This window comes from Suricata suricatta, chromosome 17 (assembly GCF_006229205.1).
Source record: "Suricata suricatta isolate VVHF042 chromosome 17, meerkat_22Aug2017_6uvM2_HiC, whole genome shotgun sequence".
Taxonomy (NCBI): Eukaryota; Metazoa; Chordata; class Mammalia; order Carnivora; family Herpestidae; genus Suricata; species Suricata suricatta.
Window position 1 is genome coordinate 16,089,960 of NC_043716.1, and position 21,010 is coordinate 16,110,969.

Consider the following 21,010-nt stretch of genomic DNA (forward strand, 5'->3'; position numbering starts at 1 on the left):
GGGGGCTGCGGCCTCCGGCCTCGGCCCCCGCCCGGGCCATTGCGGAGCCGCGTCCTTGGCGGGAGGGCCAGCTGGGGGGCCCCAGTCCCTCGCGTCCGTGGACGAGCAAGGAAGGACATTCCCGGCGCCACCTCCCACCCCTCAGTCTGAGAAAGGCAGGCAGCTAGCTGCTCCCCCACCCTCCCTCTTACATCTATGTATCCTAACGGAAGCTCCAGCCGGGCATGGTAGGGTGGTAGGAGGGCTGTGGCCGAGGCCCACAGGGTTTAGGAGGTATGGGCGAGTGTGGTTTTGTGTCATCTCAGTGCCACCCCCGCGTCTTGCACCTGCTGCTCCCATGTCTGCACGCCCGCTGAGGTAGAGGAGGTCAAGGGGCAGAGAGCTGGGCAGATGGGCCGGGGGAGGCCTGAATAGTGTTTCCTCGTGAGCAGAGGAGGGAGTGGATCCTCCTAGGACTCCCTGCCCCTGCTTCCCAAGGCGGGGACTCTTTGCAGGGCCTGGTGCTGAGGGCCAGTACAGTCTGGGCATCTTCCTCTGAGGCATCCCTGGAAGCAACTAGCTCGGCTTTTCCTGTGCCCCAGTAAGGCCTCCTTGGGAAAGGGACTTAGCCTTGACCCAGCTTGGAGACAGACCCCTCCTAGCCCTCTAGCCCAGTCTGGCTAGAAATGGGTAGGGAACAGTACCCAGAGCTGCCTAGATTCTCAGGATCTGGCTGGCTTCCTGGCCTGTCTCCTGGCTGTATTTACTGTGGTGTTTCCCTTCTTCCCAGCACAGTCAGGTCCAGGCTGATGTGAACCCGCTCCCCGCCCCCCCCCCCCGCCCCCCACTTGCTGAGGAAGTGAGGAGCAGTGACCTGAGAGGCTGCTATCTTCTGATGTGGGAGGACACTGCCTGTGATGGGGCTCAGCAGCTGGCCCCGGGAAGGAAGCCGTGGCTCTTGTCCATCCTCTCTTTTAAAAAGGATCTATCTCCCTGAGAGACCTCTGGGCTGGTTCAGGGTGTCTGAACTCCAGGGGACTGTGGGCACAATTAAGTGTGAGAGTGTGCAGTGCTGTTTCAGGGGCCCATAACTTCCAGCCACCCTTTGGACAGCTCAGGACCCCAACAGGTTGGGATCCACAGATACTCTGGTGATTCCGATGCCTTCCTGCTAGAGTGTTTGGTAACTGTGGGTGGCTCACAGAGACATGGTACTCTGTGGGTGCTTGTGACCCTGTACTCCTCTCAGGGCATGTCATTGTCTAGAGGACCCTGGAGAAGCTATCTGGGCTTATGTGTCCTTACCCTAATGAGCTGGAAACTGTGATCTCCTTCCTACAACCGCATGCAGGTCTGGGGATGGAAGGGCTAAGAGGAGAGTGTGCCTTCTCTGTCTCTTCCAGGCTGTTCTGTACCTGTGCAGGGCGGGCAGAGCATGGACGTGGGGGTGCTTAGCAGACCCTCACCCCATCAGCTTACTCTGTGACCCATGGCAAGACTTTCCTCACTCCCGGCCTCAGTTTCCTCAATTGTGAGGTAAAGAAGTTGGAGTAGAAATGGTTTTAGAGTCCCATCCCATCTTCAAGTCCTGATTCTCAGCCAGAGGGACATAGGGCAGAATGAGCAAGGCAGTTGCCGTTTTTCCATTGCATTTGACTGTTTGAAGCCTCTGGGTGCCCAGTGGGCTCAGGGAGGAGTGGGATATCTTGGGACTGTCCAGTCCCTATGCATAGTCATTGTCCCACAGAGGCATTTTTGCCCTAGGTACCTCCTTTTCTCCTGATCCAGAATACAGGTCAGGAAGAGGCAGGAGGTGAGAAGGTGAGGATGATGAAGTGGGCAGGGTGCTGACAGGGTCTTTACACATCACACTACGCCGACACCTGGCAGCAGGCCTCCCTGAGTGTTTGGATATTGTCAGGACCCTGCTGGCTACTTGGGTCTCCCCCAATCTGGACTCCATTGGTGTATGCCTCCTACCTCGTCATAGGCTTCTTTCACTGGTGAGGGGGCAAGCCCTAGGAGCAGGCTGTGGCCTTTTTGTGGTTGGTTAATTTGGGGAGGTTACAGAGGTGAATGGTGAGGTGCAGGCTGGCCCCAAAGGTCTTCATCTTCCCTCTACTTCGAGGCCTGGGCATACAGGTGACAAGTGTATTTTGTAAGACAGCTGGACATGGCATGGCTGCTATGGTACCAACTCATCAGGCCCCACATGTGTACCCGGCTGCCATGGGAGTCCAAGGGAGGGGCAAGAGTCAGGAATTCTGGAGACTGTGTGTGTCCCCCCTTCCCCTCCACTCTGCCACACAGTCCTGGCCCAGCTCAAGAGCCTACTCCTCCCCCCATGGGCGTCTATCTCAACCTTTCCACTTTGGTGGCACAGGAGTGAATCCCTCAAGATACCTTGAAGTACTTTGGATGGCACCTTGGGTGAGCATGGATGGCCACTGGCTGGGCCATTTGGAAATTTGCAGGCTCATTTGTCCTCTTCATAATGTAAATTGTTGGGTGGGGTGAATGGTGGACTTTCTTCCTCTTACATACAGCAAAGTTCCTGCACCTTACTGTTTTTTAGCCTGATGAGTTTTTACACGTCTGTATACCTGTGTAACCACCACTCCAGTCAAGAGGTGGAGCATTGCCATCACCCTTTGAGCCCTTCTTCTGCCCTCTCACATTCAATAGCCCCCCAAAGTATCTGCCATTCTGACCTTTATTTCCATGGATTAATTACTCTGGGCTGCTTTCAAGATGGTGGGCTGCTCCTAGAGGCTACAGATGGCTTTGGGTGGTGACATGAAATCACCTTAGTAGATGCCTCCATGGTTCACATTATCCCAGGATCCCTCCTCTACTTGCCCACACTTCCCAGACTCCTCACCCAGAGGCAGAAGCTGCCAGGAGTGTTGGCAGGATGCTGAGGAGGTCACTGCATCTTTTTGCCTGGCTGGCTCAACCAGTAGAGCATACTGCTCTTGATCTCATGAGATCAAGCCCCACACTGGGCCTTTGGACATGGACCCTATTATAAAAACAAAACAAAAAAACCTTATGTCCCTGCCCTTCCACCCTAAGTTTAGGGAGCCTCTTAGGGGCAAGAGTCCTTTAACCTTAAACTACAATAGCCATTTGACTTTCAGAAACCCTACCTGGCCTTAGGAACTGGCCTAAGTTCTTGGAGGCTTCAAGGACTTGGGGGCTCCTGCTTGGGTGGGTGCAAGGCCACCTGGGCCTATGAGAAATAGGTAGTAGAGTTAGGGTGGGCTTCTCATCTGTGCAGCCCAGAACTGAGCTTATACCAGTGTGCCCCAGACCAGGACAGTGTCCCCTGTTCAACCTTCCTGTTTCAGGTCATTGGAGGAGAAGGGAGGACCCCTCCCCCAGGCTGAGTGCCAAGCAAAGCCTTGGACTACGTTCTCTAAATCCTGATCTCTTGGTCACTGCCATGTTCAGAGACTCGCCATGTCTGGTCTGGCTCTGGGTATCTGTGCAGTCTGCCTAGGCCCGGCTTCTCCGGTAAAAACATAGGCCTGAGCTGGAGGCCCTGAGGCCTCAGGGCGGCCCATTTATGATCCTGGTCTGGGCGGCTCCCCACTTACAGGAAACCCCACCATTTCAACAAGAGGAATTTAGTTAGGCTGCGTCATTTCCAGCTTCCTGCTTGGGCAGCTGGAGGTGGCTGGTGGCTGGCTCACGGACCCCTAACCCAGTGGTTTGGGAGTGGGGGGAGGGAGACTTCCATGTGCCTCACTGGGGGGCCTCATAATTTGGGTAAAGCCAGTACTAAAAAGTGTCCCAGGGCTTCCCCTCTTGGCACAGATAGTGGGTCCCTTCCTTGTGGGCCCCTGGAATCAGCTCCCAGGAAGGTATATGGCAGGCATTTTAATGCCCTGTTTTTGGGTGGATGCCTCAAGAAGCCCAGACTCAATGAGCTGAACCCCCTCTTTCACTTTTTGTTTCTTCCTGTCCTGATGGAGGGAACACTTGCTATGGATGAAACAAAGGCTGCACCCTGACTCAGTCTCTTTACAATTCTCCTGGGAACTTTGATGGAAGTCCTTGTGGGGAAGGGTCTCAGAACTTCCTTGTGGTTGGAGAGGCTCTCATTACCCCAAGCCTGTCCCTCCCCTGGCGTTTCCCCTCCCCTCAACTGCTTCTGGACTTCCTGAGCGCTCCCGCTCCCCTCCCGGGAAAGGAAGACAGCCAGTCCCTGCTCCCCCACCCAGCCCAGGGATTCCTGAGACTGGGTGGGGGGCCAGGGCAGAGCACAGTGTCCTGGGAGAGAAGCTCCCTACCCCCACTCTCTGGAGGCACACAATGGCTGCTTTCTCCCCCGTGACCTTTCCACAGCCTGAGCTGTATGCAGCTGTCTCCTCCCCCTCTCCCAAGGGGCCTCAGATGGGTGGCATCTCCCCTGCCCTTGAGAAGGACCCAAGGACCTCCCACCCTGTCCTGGCCCACACTTCTTGTTTCCAAAGTTTGCTGCTCCCCAGGGAGTAGAGTGGCTTCCAGGGCCCTTGCCCACTTGGGGCCGACGCCTTCCAGGCAAGAGCAGAGGAAGAGCAGTGGGTATGAACATGGCATGGTTTCTGATGTCTAAAGTGCCTGGGTCCACATCCCAGCAATCCCACTCATTAGCTGTGTGACCTTGAGCAACCTCTCTGAGCCACCATTTCCTCGTTGGTAAAGCAAGGATAACATTTCCTGCCTTGCCTGACAGTTGTGAGAGGCATTGTACATACAGGTCCATCTAGTACACGGTAAGTATCCAGTGTACTAGATGCCTTTGCCCTCTTCATCCCTGTGAAGGGGCTGCAGTTCAGCCCATCAGTGATGGTGGCTGGAGGTGCAGCATGAAATGGCCTCTTGCCTGCCAAGATGAGGGCAAAGGCAGGAGCCCATGGAGGGGTACAGTGGGTCAGGCAAGTGGCTAGTGGTTTCAGCAGAAGCCTGGGTGCAGGAGAGTGTGGCACTGACCCAGAGACAGGAGTGTCTAGGATATCTGGCATATGCATCAGTGTCATATCCCCCAGAGGACTCTTGCCTCCCTGGGGAAGGGCTGGACCAGCTGTCTTGTTCCTTGGGAGAGACTACAGGATAGCATACCTGCTGAGTAGACCCTGGGGACCACACATCCCCCGCCCCAGGCGCAGCCGTCAGTCACCTGCTGCGAGCCTGTGGGAAATCCCTCCTCCGCCATAGCTCAGCTTCCTCTTTGGCAACCTGTGTGTCCTGGCAGTCCCAGCTCCTGGGTATTTGGAGTGTGTGAGCATAGTGCGGGCCCAGAGCAGATGCCCAGCACATATTGCCCGTGACCTGGCCTCCGTTGACCGTTGCTTCCCCCTCCGGCAGACCCTGGCTGGGCCTCCATCAGCAGGGGGGTGCTGGTGTGTGACGAGTGCTGCAGCGTGCACCGGAGCCTGGGCCGCCACATCTCCATTGTCAAGCACCTCCGCCACAGCGCCTGGCCTCCCACGCTGCTGCAGGTATGGGGCCAGCCGCGTGAGCACACTTCCGCCACACCCACACGTGCTGCTTGGGATTCTGCAGCGTACAGGGGGCATTACCCATCTGAGGCAGAACCTAAACCCTGACCCTTTCCATCCATTGTGCTTGCCATGCAGATGGGGTGGGGGAGGGGCGGGGGGACTTCTGAGAGACCAGAGTCTCACAGACCTAGGCTCTCTCCACAGCTCTGCCACTTCCTAGCTTGGCCACGTAGCACTGAGCAAGTCACCTAATCTCTCTGAGCCTTGGCACACACGCCATGCAGCCTGAAGTGCTAAGCAGACCCCACGTGCTTGGGTGGCCTGGCTGGCTGGAGGTGTGATGGTTGGCAGGCCCCTCGGCACTGTTTGCAGCCACGCTGGCTGTGACCAGCGCTTGGAGGTGTTCCCCCAGTACCCAGTGCACAGTGGGCACTCTCACTTGGCGCTCCTTCCCTGCAGATGGTGCACACGCTCGCCAGCAACGGGGCCAACTCCATCTGGGAGCATTCCTTGCTGGACCCTGCGCAAGTACAGAGTGGCCGGCGCAAAGCCAACCCCCAGGACAAAGTCCAGTGAGTTGGACTGGAGGGTGGTGGCAGGGGCTGCATGGTATGGGACTTGGGTCTGAGCGGTGGCGCGGGCGGGGGGGCTAGCCTCTCCTGCTCTGCTCCCCCCGCCCCATTTCCTCCTTTGTGCCCCATCCAGCCCCATCAAGTCAGAGTTCATCAGGGCCAAGTACCAGATGCTGGCGTTTGTGCACAAGCTTCCTTGCCGGGACGATGATGGGGTCACTGCCAAAGACCTCAGCAAGGTCAGAGGGGCCCCACGGGACAGACGGGTGGGTCTCCCCTCCTGTCACTCACCACACCCCGAGGGCTTCTCCATCACCACCAAGCCCCAGGTCCCAAAGGCAAGCCGGTCAGGTCAGGCAAAAATAACTTAACGGAAGGGGACAATGTTATGTGGTCAGGCTGCATGTGGCTGGGGCCCCTCCACCTCCAAGTGGACGCAACAGGGCTAGAATTCCCTCGCTGCCATCCAAAATCTGGGAAAACTTGGGCCGGTTTCCTAGCCACTCAGAGCCTCAGTTTCCTCCTCTGTAAAATGGGAAAGAAGTAACAGCATCTCCCTCATAGATAATACCTCTTTCAAGGGGAGCCCATAGCACAGGTAGATGTTGACTGAGAGCAGCTATTATTACTTGGCACTAAATCCTCTGTCCTCCCTGACAACCCAACTTCAGCCGGGCCGATGGAGCTGGTAGGAGTCCCAGCAGCTGCCTGACTTGGTACAGCTTGAGGAGGGCAGGGGCCTCACACACATTTGTTGCACACTCTGCTCCTTGCAGCAACTGCACTCAAGCGTACGAACAGGCAACTTGGAGACATGTCTGCGCCTGCTGTCCCTGGGTGCCCAGGCCAACTTCTTCCATCCAGAGAAGGGCACCACACCTCTGCATGTGGCTGCCAAGGCGGGACAGACACTGCAGGCTGAGCTGCTTGTAGTGTATGGGGCTGATCCCGGCTCCCCCGATGTTAATGGCCGCACGCCCATTGACTACGCCAGGTGAGGGTGGGGTGCTGGGTGAGGCTTGAGCAGGTGGGGGGAGTGGACTGCTGCAGCTGGGCTGAGCCATGCCCCCTCCCCACAGGCAGGCGGGGCACCATGAGCTGGCGGAAAGGCTAGTCGAGTGCCAGTATGAGCTCACTGACCGGCTGGCCTTCTATCTCTGTGGACGCAAGCCGGGTGAGCAGAACGCGGGGCGGGCCTGGCTCGGCCAGGCAGGTGGGACCCAGACACACCCCAGCAGCAGGTGCCATGGTGACAGAGCTGGCTGGGGAACAGTGTTGCTAGGCAACCGGCTCCTGTGAAATTGATGAAGGCTCTGGGTTACAGCACACTGGGATAGGGAGTAGGGGGTGGGCATCATCACTTCTAGTCAGCTCCCAGGGATCTTGGGGGTGGCTTGCCTTCCTCCCTGTCCCCTGACACGTCTGGGTGCCAAGCTCTGCTCGTGGCAGTGAGGTGGGCTCCCAGCTGCTAAGGCCACCCAGCACCAGTGACTTGGCATTTTTATTTTTGTTCAGATCACAAGAATGGGCATTACATCATCCCACAGATGGCCGACAGGTGAGTGCCCACCTGATGCCCCTTCCCAGAGGCTTTTGGACACCTTGTGAGTGCCTGAGCCCCAGAACCCCCACCCCTCCCACTCCCCAGGTTTTAGGGCCCCCGACCCTCTGGGGCTGGCATAAAAGCATTTCAGGCCAGTCCTCACTCCCTAATGCTGGGCCCCAAGGCAGGGGAGGGAGGTCAGCTCAGCACTTGGCCAAGCACTGCCTGAGCCCCAGGCCATCACACGTAGGCCTGAGTATAAGAAACACCTGCCCCAGGAGTGGGGCTCACTGGGCTCTGCTCCAGTGGCATTCACCCCACTGTAAAATCTTTAGATAAGCCTTTGCTCTTCAGTGAAAAGATGGTGGGCCCCAGGGATTTGACTAACATTGGGCCTCTGCTCTGTGCCCCGAAATTGGGGAGGGGCGGAGGTGGGGCAGTGCACAGCACCGCTGAGGTGTTTCTGCCTCTGACCTGAAAAGCCTCTGGGCGCCTAGGCTATGGGGGTTCACAAGATGGATGTTAGCGCCACCTGGTGGCCACCTCTGAAGGCTGCCTTTCCAACCTGTGCCTGCTGGCCTGGATCCCAGAGAGAGGAGGCTTCCTCCCTCTCCAAAGACCAGCGTGGGCAGACAGGATTGTCGGGACTAGGTGTCTTGAATCCCTTGAAGCTAGACCTATTCTGTCCTGAGACTCCAAGAGTCCCTCCTACTTCTCTGGTCTTATTCTGGGGTGTGTGTACCTGTATGCGTGTCTGGTGTATGTGTGTAAACACATATGGGCACGGACTCAAAAAAGTGTTAACTGAGCACCTGCCTAGTGCCAGCTGCTGTTCTTGGCCCTGAGACACAGAGGTAACTCGGACAGAATCTCTGCTCTTCAGGAGCTCACAGTCCAGAGAAGGAGGCTGCCTAGTGAGATGGCTGTATTCAGTGTGGGGAGCGCAGCAGAAGTAAAGGCGTAGATGGTATAAAGGAACACACTGCTGGGACCTGTGGGCAGTTGTGTGGCTGGAGCACAGTGCGAGAAGCAGGGACTTCCCAGGGGCAGCTCTGGACTAGAAACAGAAGAGAACGGCCGGTCCTGTGAGCCCCAACAAGAGCAGAGAGGTTCTAAGCACAGATAAGGTGCATCGGCTCTGCCGTTTACTGGCTGTTCAACTTCAGGCAGGCTACTTAACCTCTTTGAGGCTTAGTTACCTCCTGCACGTAAAGGCAACAGTACCTACATTTTCTGGGCTGTTGAGAGGATTAAAATAAGATATATTAAAGTGCAGTTGAAGTATCCATACATAGGTTTTGTCATTAAGATGTTTTTAAGGCCAGGGGTAGTATGGTCCAACATGTCAAAAAGATCACCCGGGCTGCTGGGTGGAAAAAAAGGATTGTAGGGGCAAGACTGGAAGTGGGAAAATGGATGAAGAAACTTGCGAAGGTCCAGGCAAAGAGGGATCAATGGCAGCACTGGGGAAAGCTTGGCTGGGGCTTTAGGGTGAGGGAGGTTTCCGGTGACTTGCAGGAACAGACATTGGTGCTGGGTGAGTGGGTCATGGAGGTAGAGAACAGGCTGATCTAGGAGCATGTTGGGAGGGGAGAAGAGTTCTGTTTTGTACCCTCCGGGTCTGGCGTATGCACAGAGATGGGTCTGAGCTTGCCAAGAGAGGCACGTGCTGCCCTGCCTCCGGTAATCGCTGCCTCTGTCCTATTCTTTCCTCTGCTGCCTTTCTCTGGACTTAGATCTCGGCAAAAGTGCATGTCTCAGAGGTATATGGTGCCTGCTCCGGGAGCAGGCTCTGGAGGTTGGGGGCGGGGCAGAGGGGTGGCATTTGGTGTGCAGCATCTGGGATGTTGTCTTCCTGGGGTCCCTGCATGTTTGGGAGTCACAGCCGGGGGCCTGGTCACCTCTCCTGTCTGCCCATTCTCATCTCCCTCCTCCTCCCACAGCCTAGACCTGTCTGAGCTGGCCAAAGCTGCCAAGAAGAAGCTGCAGGCGGTGAGTCTACCAGGATGGGCTCCTCATACTTGGAGCTGCCCCCACCTCTGAGCCTCGACCCCTGCAATCACTCCCCCTTCCTCTGACCTGATCTCCTTTTCCAAGTCTTTGACCTGCCTCTCACTCTAGCTTCCCTGCTTCCTTTCCCCCGCCTCCCCACCCCTTGACTTTGACTCTGGCTCTGCGCTCCCTAGGCTCCCAGGGCCCTAGCTCCACCTCTGACCTCCCAGGGCACTAAATAGTCTAATCTGGTTCCCTTCCATCCTGTCCCAGCTTGGAGCTTGGCAGAGAGACCCTTGCCCTGGTTTCCAGTTCTGAGATTGTGGGGGCTGGGTGGCGTAAAGGACACAAGCCACTGCCCACACCTTAGGACATCCTGGTTGGCTTGGCCTTATCAGCACAGGGGACCAATTGATCTGATGAAGTGCGGGTCCCTCTTTTGTCTCTAGCTCAGCAACCGGCTTTTTGAGGAACTTGCCATGGATGTGTACGATGAGGTCGACAGAAGAGAAAATGATGCTGGTGAGCTGGGGGGGGGGCGGTGGCATCTGAGGCCATGGGTGGATGTGACAAGGGCACCTACCTACCTAGGGCCTGCTATGGCTCTCAGGGCCTTTTGCTGGGACTGAGAAGGGAGGCCTGAGGTGGGTCGCCTCAGCATGTCTGCAGAGCAGCCCTTGCTGGCTGTGAGCAGCCTGGGCAGCGTCCCCAGCCAGGCAGAGTGGGCTGAGTCGGAGGCAGCCAGCCTGTTCCTCCGCCCCCATCCCCGGACTGGGTCTCATCTCTGTGCTGGCTCCCTCCCACTTTGGCTCGCTCCCCAGTCCCACTCCGCCCCCCTCCATCACTCCTTCCTGGCCACAGCCAGATCCCAGCCCAAACCCTGGGCTGGGCCTGGTAAGGAGGAGTCACCTCATTCTGGTCGTCGTCACCCGCCTGGCCCAGCCATGCCCTGACCCAGCTTTGCCTCGGGTGTCTGAAGACCACCTCCGTTCTGAACATTAGCACTTGGTGGACGTTGAGGAAGGCAGTGCTCAGTGCTTCCCCACATACACCCTGTGGGCCTGGCTCCCCCATGGACGCTCTGCTCCCTGCCTCTCCCCCACAGTGTGGCTGGCTACCCAGAACCACAGCACCCTGGTGACAGAGCGCAGCGCTGTGCCCTTCCTGCCTGTTAACCCCGAGTATTCGGCCACACGGAATCAGGTGAGGGGGCCGGATGGGGGGCCGGGGGCGGCCACTTCCCCTGCTGGGGTCACCGGCTTTGCAGGCCCTGCCCTTCCTCACCGGCTGTTGTATGGGCTTCTGCCTGGACCTGCTCTCCTCCTCTGGCCCAGGTCTCCCTTGGGGCCCTGCTGGCACTGGGATTTGGAAATGGGGAAGAGGCTGATTTTTTTGAGCTCTTGGTGAGCAAACTCTGGGGAGACATTCCAGCCTCTTCTTGAGAGCTGCCCAGGCACCCGGAATATGGCCAGGTGAGCCAGGTAGCAGAAGACGGCCTTGCTGCTTTGGCCCCACCCCCATCTATCAACTGTGAGGGGGCATGTCACACTGGCCAGTTCTTTCTGCTTTGCAGGGGCGACAGAAGTTGGCCCGCTTTAACGCCCGAGAGTTTGCCACCTTGATCATTGACATTCTCAGCGAGGCCAAGCGGAGACAGCAGGGCAAGAGCCTGAGCAGCCCCACAGGTGGGAAGGGCGTGGATAGGGCTGAGGGCATTGGGCACTTTTCTAGTAGACTATCATGGCTCCCTTCTGGGGTGACATGATAGAAGGGTCGTGTGGCGGAATCCCGAGTGACTGTACTACGTCCTTAGACAACCTCGAGCTATCTGCACGGAGCCAGAGTGACCTCGACGACCAGCACGATTACGACAGTGTGGCCTCAGATGAGGACACGGACCAGGAGCCCCTGCGCAGCGCCGGTGCCACTAGGAACAACCGTGCCCGGGTCTGAGCACTGCCCCTCCCCACGCCTCCATTAAGGCTCAGCTCTATCCCCTTGTAGCCTATGGCTTCAGGGACAAGTGGGCTGGTTGTGGCCTTGAGAACAGTCTTCTGTGGGCATTTGCCCCCTGCTCCCGAAGGCTGACCAGCTTCTGTCTCACTCTGCAGAGCATGGACTCCTCAGACCTGTCTGATGGGGCTGTGACGCTGCAGGAATATCTGGAGCTGAAGAAGGCTCTTGCTACCTCTGAGGCAAAGGTGCAACAGCTCATGAAGGTCAACAGCAGCTTGAGTGATGAGCTCCGGAGGCTGCAGAGGGAGGTAAGGGCTGCAGCATTGGTGGGAGCGCCCGGATTGCAGAGGATCCTTTGTTCCCGGAGGTAGGGTGCTGCCTGGACCCTCGGGAGGTTCTGATCCCACTATCCGCTCTCAGATCCACAAGCTGCAGGCAGAGAACTTGCAGATCCGGCAGCCTCCTGGGCCGGTGCCCACACCCCCACTGCCCAGCGAGCGGGCAGAACACACACCCATGGGGCCTGGCGGGAGTGCCCACCGCAGGGACCGCCAGGCCTTCTCCATGTATGAACCAGGCTCTGCCCTGAAGCCCTTTGGGGCCCCACCTGGGGACGAGCTCTCCACCCGGCTACAGCCTTTCCACAGCACTGTGAGTTGCCTGTGGGTCTCAAGGATTGGGGGAGACAAAGGGCTGGGGCTGCCGCAGGGCCCTCCGTGACACCTGTGCCAACCCCCAGGAGCTGGAGGATGATGCCATCTATTCAGTGCACGTCCCTGCTGGCCTTTACCGGGTAAGGAGGGCCTGGGGGAAGCAGATCCAGTTCTGCACATAGGTCCTGAGCCCCAGTGGGTGTCAGGCTTCGTGCTGCTGCCGGGCATGGGCATGACGAGATACACACGGTCCCTACCCTCACTTCTGGGAAGCTGGACAGTGGGTGGCAAGGAAGGGAGACTGACTTCAGCCCTCCTGGGTTTCAGATCCGGAAGGGGGTGTCAGCCTCATCCGTGCCCTTCACTCCCTCCTCCCCACTACTGTCCTCCCAGGAAGGAAGCCGCCACACGGTAACGTTCCCCTCCCCAGGGCCCAAGGGACAGGTGCTGGGCTGAGCGAGTCTGTGACTGTGAACCTCACCCACTGCCCCTTCCCTGCTCCTCCAGAGCAAGCTTTCCCGCCACGGCAGCGGTGCCGACAGCGACTATGAGAACACGCAAAGTGGGGACCCGCTGCTTGGGTAAGGCAGCCCAGGGAAGGCGGCAGTGGAGTGGCTGTGAGGGTACAGGCAAGTGGCCTCACCACTAGAATGTCTCTTTCTAACCCCAATCTCAGAATGGAGGGGAAGAGGTTTCTTGAGCTGGGGAAGGAAGATGACTTCCACCCAGAGTTGGAAAGCCTGGATGGAGACCTTGACCCTGGGCTTCCCAGCACGGAGGATGTCATTCTGAAGACAGAACAGGTCACCAAGAACATTCAGGAGTTGTTGCGGGCTGCCCAGGAATTCAAGCATGACAGGTACAGGGGGTGGGATGCAGAGCTCACAGCAGCCCCTGGATGTCACAGAGGGAAAGGGGGGGGGCGGTAACCAATGTTCCCCTGTCCCTGCAAACCCTCCTGAGGTTTCCCCTCCCTTGCCCCCACAGCTTTGTGCCCTGCTCAGAGAAGATCCATTTGGCTGTGACGGAGATGGCCTCTCTCTTCCCAAAGGTACAGGGGCGGAGGGGCCGGAGGGAAGAGCAGGAATGGAAGTCTCTCAGGGTGGGGCAGGTGCAGGGAATATGACCGCTACCTAGGTGGAGATGAGGGAGGACACACTGGGCCCTGTTCATGGCTCATGGTCTGAAGTCCAAGGCCCAACTCCAACTCCCTCCCTCCAGAGGCCAGCCCTGGAGCCTGTGCGCAGCTCACTGCGGCTGCTCAATGCCAGCGCTTACCGGCTGCAGAGTGAGTGCCGGAAGACGGTGCCCCCGGAGCCTGGCGCCCCTGTGGACTTCCAGCTGCTGACTCAGCAGGTGATCCAGTGCGCCTATGACATCGCCAAGGCTGCTAAGCAGCTGGTCACCATCACCACCCGAGAAAAGAAGCAGTGACCACTCTCCCTGCACCCTCACCTGCACCCTGGGACCTCACTGGCTGCGGGAGCTGGGCCACCCCCAGACACTAATCCCCACCCCAACAGAGCCGCTGGCACAAGTGCCCTTAGTGCTGTCACTGTCCCCTGGCAGCCAGGCACCCTGGTGCCCACCCCCTCAAGCCCCCAGGGATGGGGAGGTGGGGTGGCAGGAGCTTCTGTCCCCCACATTCCATGCACCTCCCCCTGTACATAGCATCTCCCCCCCTCCTTCTAGCGTGCAGGGGCCTATAAGGCATCACTCCCAGCCCCTTGCCCTCTGGGGCACCCTCAGCAAAGGGTCTGGTGGGGACACTCCCAAGTGGGGCCAGTTCCCCCTTCAGGTACCCCACCTCCATGAGCCAGTTCAGCCCTATTGGGGGCTGAGCCGGGGGCATCCCCTTTGTACATAATCTCTGGATGTCCCCTGCCCTGTAGCCACCAGCCCCCCTGCTGCTCTCCTTTAATGCCAAACAGCCCCTGCCTAGGGCACAGGCCCCAATTGTGTTCCCAGGGTCCCTAGCAGCAAACACTGGAAAATCTTTTTTTTTTTTCTCTTCTCTTCCACCCCTTAATTTTAACATTGTGGTAACTGAGTGTCCCTGCGTGCCTGTGTGTGCGTGTGCGGGGCGGCAGTGCCGTTCCGGAGGCCTGGCCCATCTGGAGTTTTATGAAGGGTGAGGGGAACAGAACAGCGGGACCAGAGTTGGGGGTCAGCCCCCCCCCCCCCCATCCTGGGGCCAGGGACTGCTGGTAACCAGCTGGGTCCTACCTGTTGCCTCCTCCCATCAGTCCCCCCACTCATACCCCTTCTCTATGAACTTACAGAAAAAAAACCACTTCCCTGCATCTCCCCTCTCCCCTCCCCCCCCTTGTGGAGGGGGCTATGCTGGCTGGGGCAGAGAACTGAGCACCTGAGCCTGGGGCTGGCTCCCCGGGGTCCCTGACTCAGCCAAGAGGCCCCTCCCTGTAACCTTGGAGAGGCCAGCACCCGCCCTGCAGTACCTGGCTATCTGGAATCTGGGCTGCAGCCTGGGAAGGCTGGAGAGGCAGAGGGCAGTGCCTACCAGCCTGGCTCCCTGTCCTGCCTCTGCCCCAGGGGCCAGGCTGTACCTGTGTGGTGGTGGGCGGGCTGTCAAAAAGTGTGTCATGTACATTTGTATCAAAAATAAATAAGTGACCATGTGCTGTTGCTGATGTTTAGAGGATTTGGAGGTGGGAAGTGGTGGGGAAGGAAGGAGGGGGAGGTGGGACAAAAAAAAGACCTGTCAAGAACATGAAGCAAATGAAGACAACAGCTACTCCAGACCTGGAACTTGCAAGGAAAGCCCTTGTGTTCTAGAAAAGAAGCTAGGAAATAAAATGTCAGTAACTACCACCACCACCACCTTCTCCCTACCCATGTGGTGGACTACAACGGGTCCCAAAGGGTCCCACCGAAAGGAAGACTGGAAGAGGCAGGCTAGTGGGTGCCTATCTTGATTTTGTTAAGCACCCACTTCAAACAAAATCTAAATGGCCTAGGAAGGGGTCCTGGGGGGAATGTCTGTGTGGCAGATGCACAAGCTCAACTCCAGACTCTACTAAAATAATTTAATTAGAAACATAGGCAAGGAAGGCTGAAACAGCCCATTTCCTTCCCCGCGGCAAACCACACCTTAAGGACAAGCCCCTTTACGACGCCTAGGCAGGACTGCTCCAACTGGCCACCAGGGGGCGGTCCTGCGCAGGGTCCACGTGGCAGAGGTCGCGGGCGGCCTCCCTCGGGGCGGAGAAACCAAACCGCCAAAGTGGCAGGGCTGGGGTCCGGTCAGTCGGAGCTATCCCCATCCGGGCCGCTGTCCGGTGTGGGCGGGAGAAGGGGTCTCCGGCGGGAGCGCTTGGGCCGGCGCGGGGGCGGCAGCAGCCTTCGCTTCAGCACAGCTACGGGCAGGAGCAGTGTGGGGAGCTGTCGGTGGTCCGCAGGGATGCCCCGGGGCTCCAGGGCCAGGTTGGGGGAGTAAGTAACTTCTTACCAGCCACCGTGTCCTGGCTGTCCGCTGTGGGCTCCCAGTAGATGCTCTCCCCCCGGCGGAAGTTTCGGTGCAGCCGCGTGCAGAGCGTGGCCAGAGTGAGCAGCACTAACAGGAAGGTCAGGGCCATAGCAGCCCAAGCAGCCTCTTCCGTGCGTGGGGTGGGGCCCCGGGCTACCCGCGGGGGCACTGCTGCCTGAGGGGCTGGGGATGCCTCACTAGGACAGGTACAGCCCCCTGGGCTGCTTTGCCCTTTGGGCACTTGAGCCCCGATCCTGGTGCTGGCATTGCCTCCAGCCCCCTCATGTAGTGAGGGGAAAGTGGGCCCAGAGGGGGCATCACCTCCATCACCCCAGGCTGCCAGCATGGGCTGCTTGGCCTCCAAACTCCGTGGAGAGGCAGCGGGGAACCTCAGGGCTGAGGGTGTGGGCTGGAGGCTGAGAGCAGCCCGCAGCCCACGCCTCTTGGCACTGACAGGAGAGAGGTGCCTGGACCCTCTAGCTGCCTCCTCCGCACCGGGGGGCCGCCAGCTCCGCAGGGTAAAAGCCAAAGCTGGGGCCTTTGGGGAGAGAGACAGCAGTCACTCTTTTCCTGCCCAGATAACCCAATGACCCCACCACCAACCAAGCACAACACCCCTCACCTGTAGACACCCTCTCCAGCACAGCCTCCCTCTACCTGGCCTTGGCACCAAGGGAGAGAACCCAGAAAGACTGTCAGAGCAGAACCATGCCTTCTCCTTCCTCAGCCTCCTCCGCCGCCGCCGCCGCCTCTTCAGCCAGTGGGCAGCCCAGGCTGGCTCTATCCATGCCAGCTCCAGCACCACCCCCCCTGCTGCCAGCACCAAGGGCTACAAAAGGAGAACTAAGTTCAAGGTGGGGAGTGAGCAAGAGGAAGTCCCTGAGTTTTCTCTTCTCAAACATGGGGCTGTAGCCTCTGCCAGGGCCAACCACCTTTCATCCACCGCTTACCCGCTCCTGAGTGAGGCTGGAGTCCTGGGCCAGTGAGGACTGGGCCACACAAATGTGGGCCAGGAGGGCAAGCTGGAGCTTCAGCCAAGGGTGGGCACAGGGGTGGTAGAGGAAGCGGACATCCTTAGCCTGGGGTAATGGCATGGAGACACTAAGCCAGGCCAGGTGACTCTGAGGATCCCCAGTTCTCCCATCCTGGGGCCAGCTTTATTAAAGGGATTCCCACAGGGCCAAATGACCCACCTTCAGGGCCTCTGAGCATTTTCACCCCTCCTTTCCACCAGATGCCACACCTCAAAGCTCACAACTTCCATGACAGCAGGCCCTGGTTAACACTGTCAGAACACTCTTCAGCTGTCTCTTTCTCTGCACCTGTGACAGTGCCTCCATGAGTCCCCAGTCTAGACGGTAAGCATTCCCCAAATGGAATCCAGGTCTCCTATCTACTGATCTTCCCAAAACATCCAAATGCAGGGCATTCAGGCAGCAGGTGCACGATTCCACGAGGAAACAATTCATCAATTATTGTTCTTTGATTGTGCTGACCTAATGCTCCACACTATGCCAGATGCTACAGGAGATGCCAAAACACAATGCCTGGACTCTGCTTGCACAGAATGTAGAGGAAACACAGGGCAACAGAACTAATACAAATAAGAACAAACTAATAAAACTCAAAGGGATTAGCTGTTATGAGAGAGAAGTTGTAAGCATTACACGAATTTGGAGAAGGTGACGAATAAGGGCTGATGTGATGGGGCAAGCTCTCATGAAAGAGGGGACTCTTGAACTGGGCTTTGGAGGTGGATGGGATGGAGGACAGGAGGGCAGGGAGCTGCTTCCGGTCAGGATAGGCCAGGTGTGGAGTAAGCGGCATTAAAGGTTCAGCAGTGGGAAGAAGGCTGGCACTCACACGTGTGGTGGGTAGACCAAAACGACTGGAGAAGAACCAAAGATTTGGAGAGGTCAGACGAGGCCTGAAAAGCTGGGGGTGGAGGGGGGGGAGGGGTCGGTTGGCTATGACCATGATAAGATGAGAAATAAGATACTGAAGGTTTCCAAACAGAATAACTTAATGAAAGGGCTCTTTGAGAGAAGGAATCAGGTAGGTGGCATGAGTGAGGTTTCTTGGCCAGGAGCTATTACAAGGTTTAAAAAAAAAATTTTTTTTTTTTCAAAAGGAAAACCAAAGGGACAGGGAAGGAAGGTACCTGACCACTGGCCACGAAAACAGAGAGGCAGCCATGCAAGGTAAAGCCATGGTCTGATGGCCAGTAACTGAGGCACACTCTTTACGTCATACAGCTTCCTACTTCCCAAAGTGCTAGCACACACACTTCATTTAGTCCTGGGGAGCTGGGACATTACTAACAGCCCCTCTTAAGAAAACTGGGGCTCAGAGAAGTCAGGAGACTCCCCACAGTCACACAGCAGTGTTGGGGCCTGGGTTGGTTTTGTTTGTTTTAGTTTGTTTTGCCACAAGGGCCAGAGTTCCCCTTGCAGCCTTCTGCCCATGGGCAGATAGCTACTCGACAGCATTCCTGACACAGCGCTGCAGAGGACAGAGGCTTGTGGTTCACTTTCTAGGGACTAAGAACACAGTCTCTTCCGGAGGGAAGTGGTCACAATGGAGCTGGTGAGCAGAAAACAAGAATGCCTGCAAGGAGCTCACTGTTTTGGTGAGCTCCCTGCTTATACTCACCTGCCATGGGCTCATCCGCGTGTAGGTCACTTTCGGTGACACCTATGCATGGGGGAAACGGAGGGCTTAGAGCAGCTGGGGCTCCACGTGGGGGTAGGGAAGGGACAGCAGGACCCAACCGGCCAGGCTGGGATGGAACTGCTGGCGACCGAGGGCCAGAGGAACCGGCAGAGGTCCTCAGAGGGTGACCATGGAGGGCGCAGTGGGGCCAGGGCGGGGCGGGGCTGGGCTGCCCCTTCACACCCTTCTCTCCCACCCCTCACCAGGCTCCTACCTGTGGGGGCAGAGGCCATGGACCCTCGGGACAACTGGCCCCCGCTTCCTCCTCTGGCTCAGCTACCACCTGTGGGTCCAAGGCACAGAAGAGCTGGAGCACTAGCCTCGGTGTGGGCCCTGCCTTCTCCCTCCCAGGCCCAGCCGGTCAAGGGAGGACTCCTAGTCCCCTCTCCACGCGCGACTCCTTCCAGGACTAACTTTTGACAAAGGGCTTTGAGATCCCAGGCCGAAGCCGGCTCAGGAGCCGGTCGCCTTACCTCACTGGGACCTAGGAGCCCCGCAAGGGCTGCCAGGAGAAGCAGCTGGGGCGACGGCGGCGGAGGCACCATCCCGGGTGGCCTGGGGCTCGGCCCGAAGTCCTGCAAGCCAGGGAACCCGCCCCAGCGTACCCACGTAGACCCTGGGATCGCGTGCGCGCCGTTCCACCCCCTCCCAGAGGGGCGCCCAGACTCCCAAGGATCGCGCGCCTCTCGCCTCGCCCCGCCCCAATGCCCGCCCACAACCACCTACTTTTCGCGCACGCGCGGTAAACCCGAAGCCGGAAAAGTTGTGTGTAGGAACCCGGCCCAGCGCACCGCGCGGCAGCACTGGCAGGGACCCGTCTTGGCCCGCACGTCAGTCTCAGCGCGTCTCCAGGGCCTGCCGAGAGCAGCTGCAGTGCCTGGGCGGGATCACGGAGCCGGGCGAAGGGCGGGAAGTGGGATCCCAGTGGACCGAGTGGCCCAGGAGGGGAGACGGACGGGTTCGCTCCTCCCGCAAACCTGCCTCCGACATGTCAGGGTTACCTGCAACTAGAAGAGGAGGCAGAATCACGAAGTCCGAGCTGCGGAAGGAAGACGGTCCCCGCTCTAGAACTCCACCTTCAGTCCACCGTCATCCCATTCCACTCGTATCCTCGAAAATAGGGCCCGAACCCAGAGGAACTTAGGAGGGTCTCAGACCTCTACCCTTCCCAGGCCCAGAAGTCCGAGGAAGCTGAAGCCGGGGCTGGAGCTCCTTTGTCCCCCCCCCCCCCCCATGCCCGCCTCTGCTCTTGTCGTTAGTTCGGCGATGGCTGGCATGTGCCCAGGGAGACATCTGTTAGCGTGAGGTGGAGTCACAGTCTTTGGCCCCCGCAGGGAGAGCTGGCTGGACCTCCCCTGTAGGGGGCACCGGCTCTGCTGTTCTCTTTCCAATGCCCTTCTCTTTGGCCCAACTCAGAATTTTGACGAAGGGAACGTGGGTGGAGGGTGAGGATTAAAATGACCAGCCTCAACCTAGAAATAGAGGGAGAAGGATTATTTCGAAATAGAGCAAGAACGTGACTTACAGAGGGATTTTTTACCCATCCCTCAACCCCCCTAATTGTCAGTTACTGAACCAGTGAAGGGACTGCAATCTATCCCCTGCCACGGCTCCATCGCAGGGTGACAGGCAACCCCTCGCAGGGCACCCGAGTACGTCTTTTCCCCGAGCTTGGGGCTGTTGCTTCTGGAGAGGTCTTTCTCAGGGAGTGGTGCTGAGGATTTCCTCTATCTGAAGCCAGGCTCCTGGGGAACTCCGTGCTCCCGGGAAGGGGGGTGGGGTCGGGACCGCACGCTGATGCAGGCAAGGGAACAGCAAACCAGCTGTCCCGCGGGACGCCGGCCCAGCCCTCGCTGGCGCTGAGCCTGACCCCCTGCCCGGCTGGGCTCGCGCGCAGTTGAGGGTGCCCGCGGCGCCGAGACTAACACCTAGGCCAGATAGCACTGCCGAGCCTCGGGAGGGAGGCGCGGTTGGTGGCTCCGGCTGCTGCAGCTGCAGCCGCCCCGCGGGAGCCAAAGAACCCGCGCCCGGAGCTGTGGTTTATTCGCTTTTCCCTTTGCTACTTCTCAACTGCGGCCTCTGAGGGCGCAACGACGCAGGGTCTCCTTCGGCAGCTAGCTACACAACAAGCGGGACCGAGGGGAGGGGTCGGCGGGGACTCTGATGCTCATCCCCAAGTCCGGATCCTCGGTCTCCGAGTCTCCACACTCTGCCGCCAAAACCCACTCCTCGGCTTGCTGCCCTCCCCACTCCCTTCCGGCCCGCTGGCGCGTCCTCGCTCCCTTTTTGTGGCCTTGGCTCCTTTCACCTTCTGCTCCAGCTTGTCGCAATTGCTGTACAAAGGGCCAGGGGCGGGAGTCGGGGGCGGGCGAGGGGAGCCAGGACCGAACTGGCTGCCTCTGCCCGGCCACGGCCAATCCGGAGCGCCCAGCCCCCACCCCCACCCCCACCCCCGCACCCCCCCCCCGCGCAGGAGAGCCTGCGGCAGCTGCCAGTGGCCAAGCGGAGCCGCGGGCAGAGCGGGGAGCTAGCCGAGGGGACGGCCCCGCTGCCTTCCAGCTGCCACCCGCCGAGGGCTCTCCCGCCTCGCCATGCCGCCGTGGGGCGCCGCCCTCGCCCTGCTCCTG

General features: G+C 58.8%; 3 protein-coding genes and 1 long non-coding RNA gene across 11 annotated transcripts in view; 3 read left to right on the top strand and 1 right to left on the bottom strand.

The window, feature by feature from the left end:
• The window catches only part of GIT1 (GIT ArfGAP 1), a 19,111-nt gene extending 4,288 nt beyond the window's left edge, over positions 1 to 14,823 (top strand). The window contains exons 1-21 of one of the 4 annotated variants that reach the window (XM_029927248.1): positions 1,379 to 1,515; positions 5,332 to 5,465; positions 5,928 to 6,040; positions 6,174 to 6,279; positions 6,817 to 7,034; positions 7,120 to 7,214; positions 7,556 to 7,598; positions 9,320 to 9,346; positions 9,527 to 9,575; positions 10,025 to 10,097; positions 10,681 to 10,778; positions 11,149 to 11,260; positions 11,389 to 11,522; positions 11,687 to 11,839; positions 11,952 to 12,182; positions 12,271 to 12,324; positions 12,512 to 12,595; positions 12,692 to 12,765; positions 12,861 to 13,043; positions 13,172 to 13,235; positions 13,406 to 14,823. In XM_029927248.1, coding sequence (XP_029783108.1) covers positions 5,928 to 6,040; positions 6,174 to 6,279; positions 6,817 to 7,034; positions 7,120 to 7,214; positions 7,556 to 7,598; positions 9,320 to 9,346; positions 9,527 to 9,575; positions 10,025 to 10,097; positions 10,681 to 10,778; positions 11,149 to 11,260; positions 11,389 to 11,522; positions 11,687 to 11,839; positions 11,952 to 12,182; positions 12,271 to 12,324; positions 12,512 to 12,595; positions 12,692 to 12,765; positions 12,861 to 13,043; positions 13,172 to 13,235; positions 13,406 to 13,618 — 2,124 coding nt within the window. In that variant the 5' untranslated portion in view covers positions 1,379 to 1,515; positions 5,332 to 5,465 and the 3' untranslated portion in view covers positions 13,619 to 14,823. Of the gene's footprint in view, positions 1 to 1,378; positions 1,516 to 5,331; positions 5,466 to 5,927; positions 6,041 to 6,173; positions 6,280 to 6,816; positions 7,035 to 7,119; positions 7,215 to 7,555; positions 7,599 to 9,319; positions 9,347 to 9,526; positions 9,576 to 10,024; positions 10,098 to 10,680; positions 10,779 to 11,148; positions 11,261 to 11,388; positions 11,523 to 11,686; positions 11,840 to 11,951; positions 12,183 to 12,270; positions 12,325 to 12,511; positions 12,596 to 12,691; positions 12,766 to 12,860; positions 13,044 to 13,171; positions 13,236 to 13,405 lie in introns of those variants that run through there. The other 3 variants (XM_029927245.1, XM_029927246.1, XM_029927247.1) reach the window with 3 other exon arrangements.
• Positions 14,824 to 15,217: 394 nt separating this feature from the next.
• The window catches only part of TP53I13 (tumor protein p53 inducible protein 13), a 6,418-nt gene continuing 625 nt past the window's right edge, over positions 15,218 to 21,010 (bottom strand). Inside the window, exons 1-10 of one of the 5 annotated variants that reach the window (XM_029929373.1) lie at positions 19,385 to 20,261; positions 19,110 to 19,260; positions 18,857 to 18,958; positions 18,598 to 18,666; positions 18,324 to 18,365; positions 17,535 to 17,606; positions 16,622 to 16,750; positions 16,294 to 16,500; positions 15,654 to 16,209; positions 15,218 to 15,561 (exon numbers count right to left, since the gene is read on the bottom strand). In XM_029929373.1, the coding sequence (XP_029785233.1) occupies positions 15,449 to 15,561; positions 15,654 to 16,209; positions 16,294 to 16,500; positions 16,622 to 16,750; positions 17,535 to 17,606; positions 18,324 to 18,365; positions 18,598 to 18,666; positions 18,857 to 18,928 (1,260 nt within the window). In that variant the 5' untranslated portion in view covers positions 18,929 to 18,958; positions 19,110 to 19,260; positions 19,385 to 20,261 and the 3' untranslated portion in view covers positions 15,218 to 15,448. Of the gene's footprint in view, positions 15,562 to 15,653; positions 16,210 to 16,293; positions 16,501 to 16,621; positions 16,751 to 17,534; positions 17,607 to 18,323; positions 18,366 to 18,597; positions 18,667 to 18,856; positions 18,959 to 19,109; positions 20,262 to 21,010 lie in introns of those variants that run through there. The other 4 variants (XM_029929372.1, XM_029929371.1, XM_029929375.1 and 1 more) reach the window with 4 other exon arrangements.
• Positions 15,537 to 20,261, top strand: LOC115283062. The gene is made up of 6 exons (XR_003904883.1): positions 15,537 to 15,637; positions 16,399 to 16,525; positions 16,906 to 17,029; positions 17,803 to 17,872; positions 18,209 to 18,300; positions 18,590 to 20,261. It is a non-coding gene; the product is annotated as an uncharacterized LOC115283062 (long non-coding RNA).
• The window catches only part of ABHD15 (abhydrolase domain containing 15), a 15,524-nt gene continuing 15,060 nt past the window's right edge, over positions 20,547 to 21,010 (top strand). The window contains exons 1-2 of the mRNA XM_029928925.1: positions 20,547 to 20,615; positions 20,704 to 20,982. Of these exons, the coding sequence (XP_029784785.1) occupies positions 20,547 to 20,615; positions 20,704 to 20,982 (348 nt within the window). The remainder of the gene's footprint in view (positions 20,616 to 20,703; positions 20,983 to 21,010) is intronic.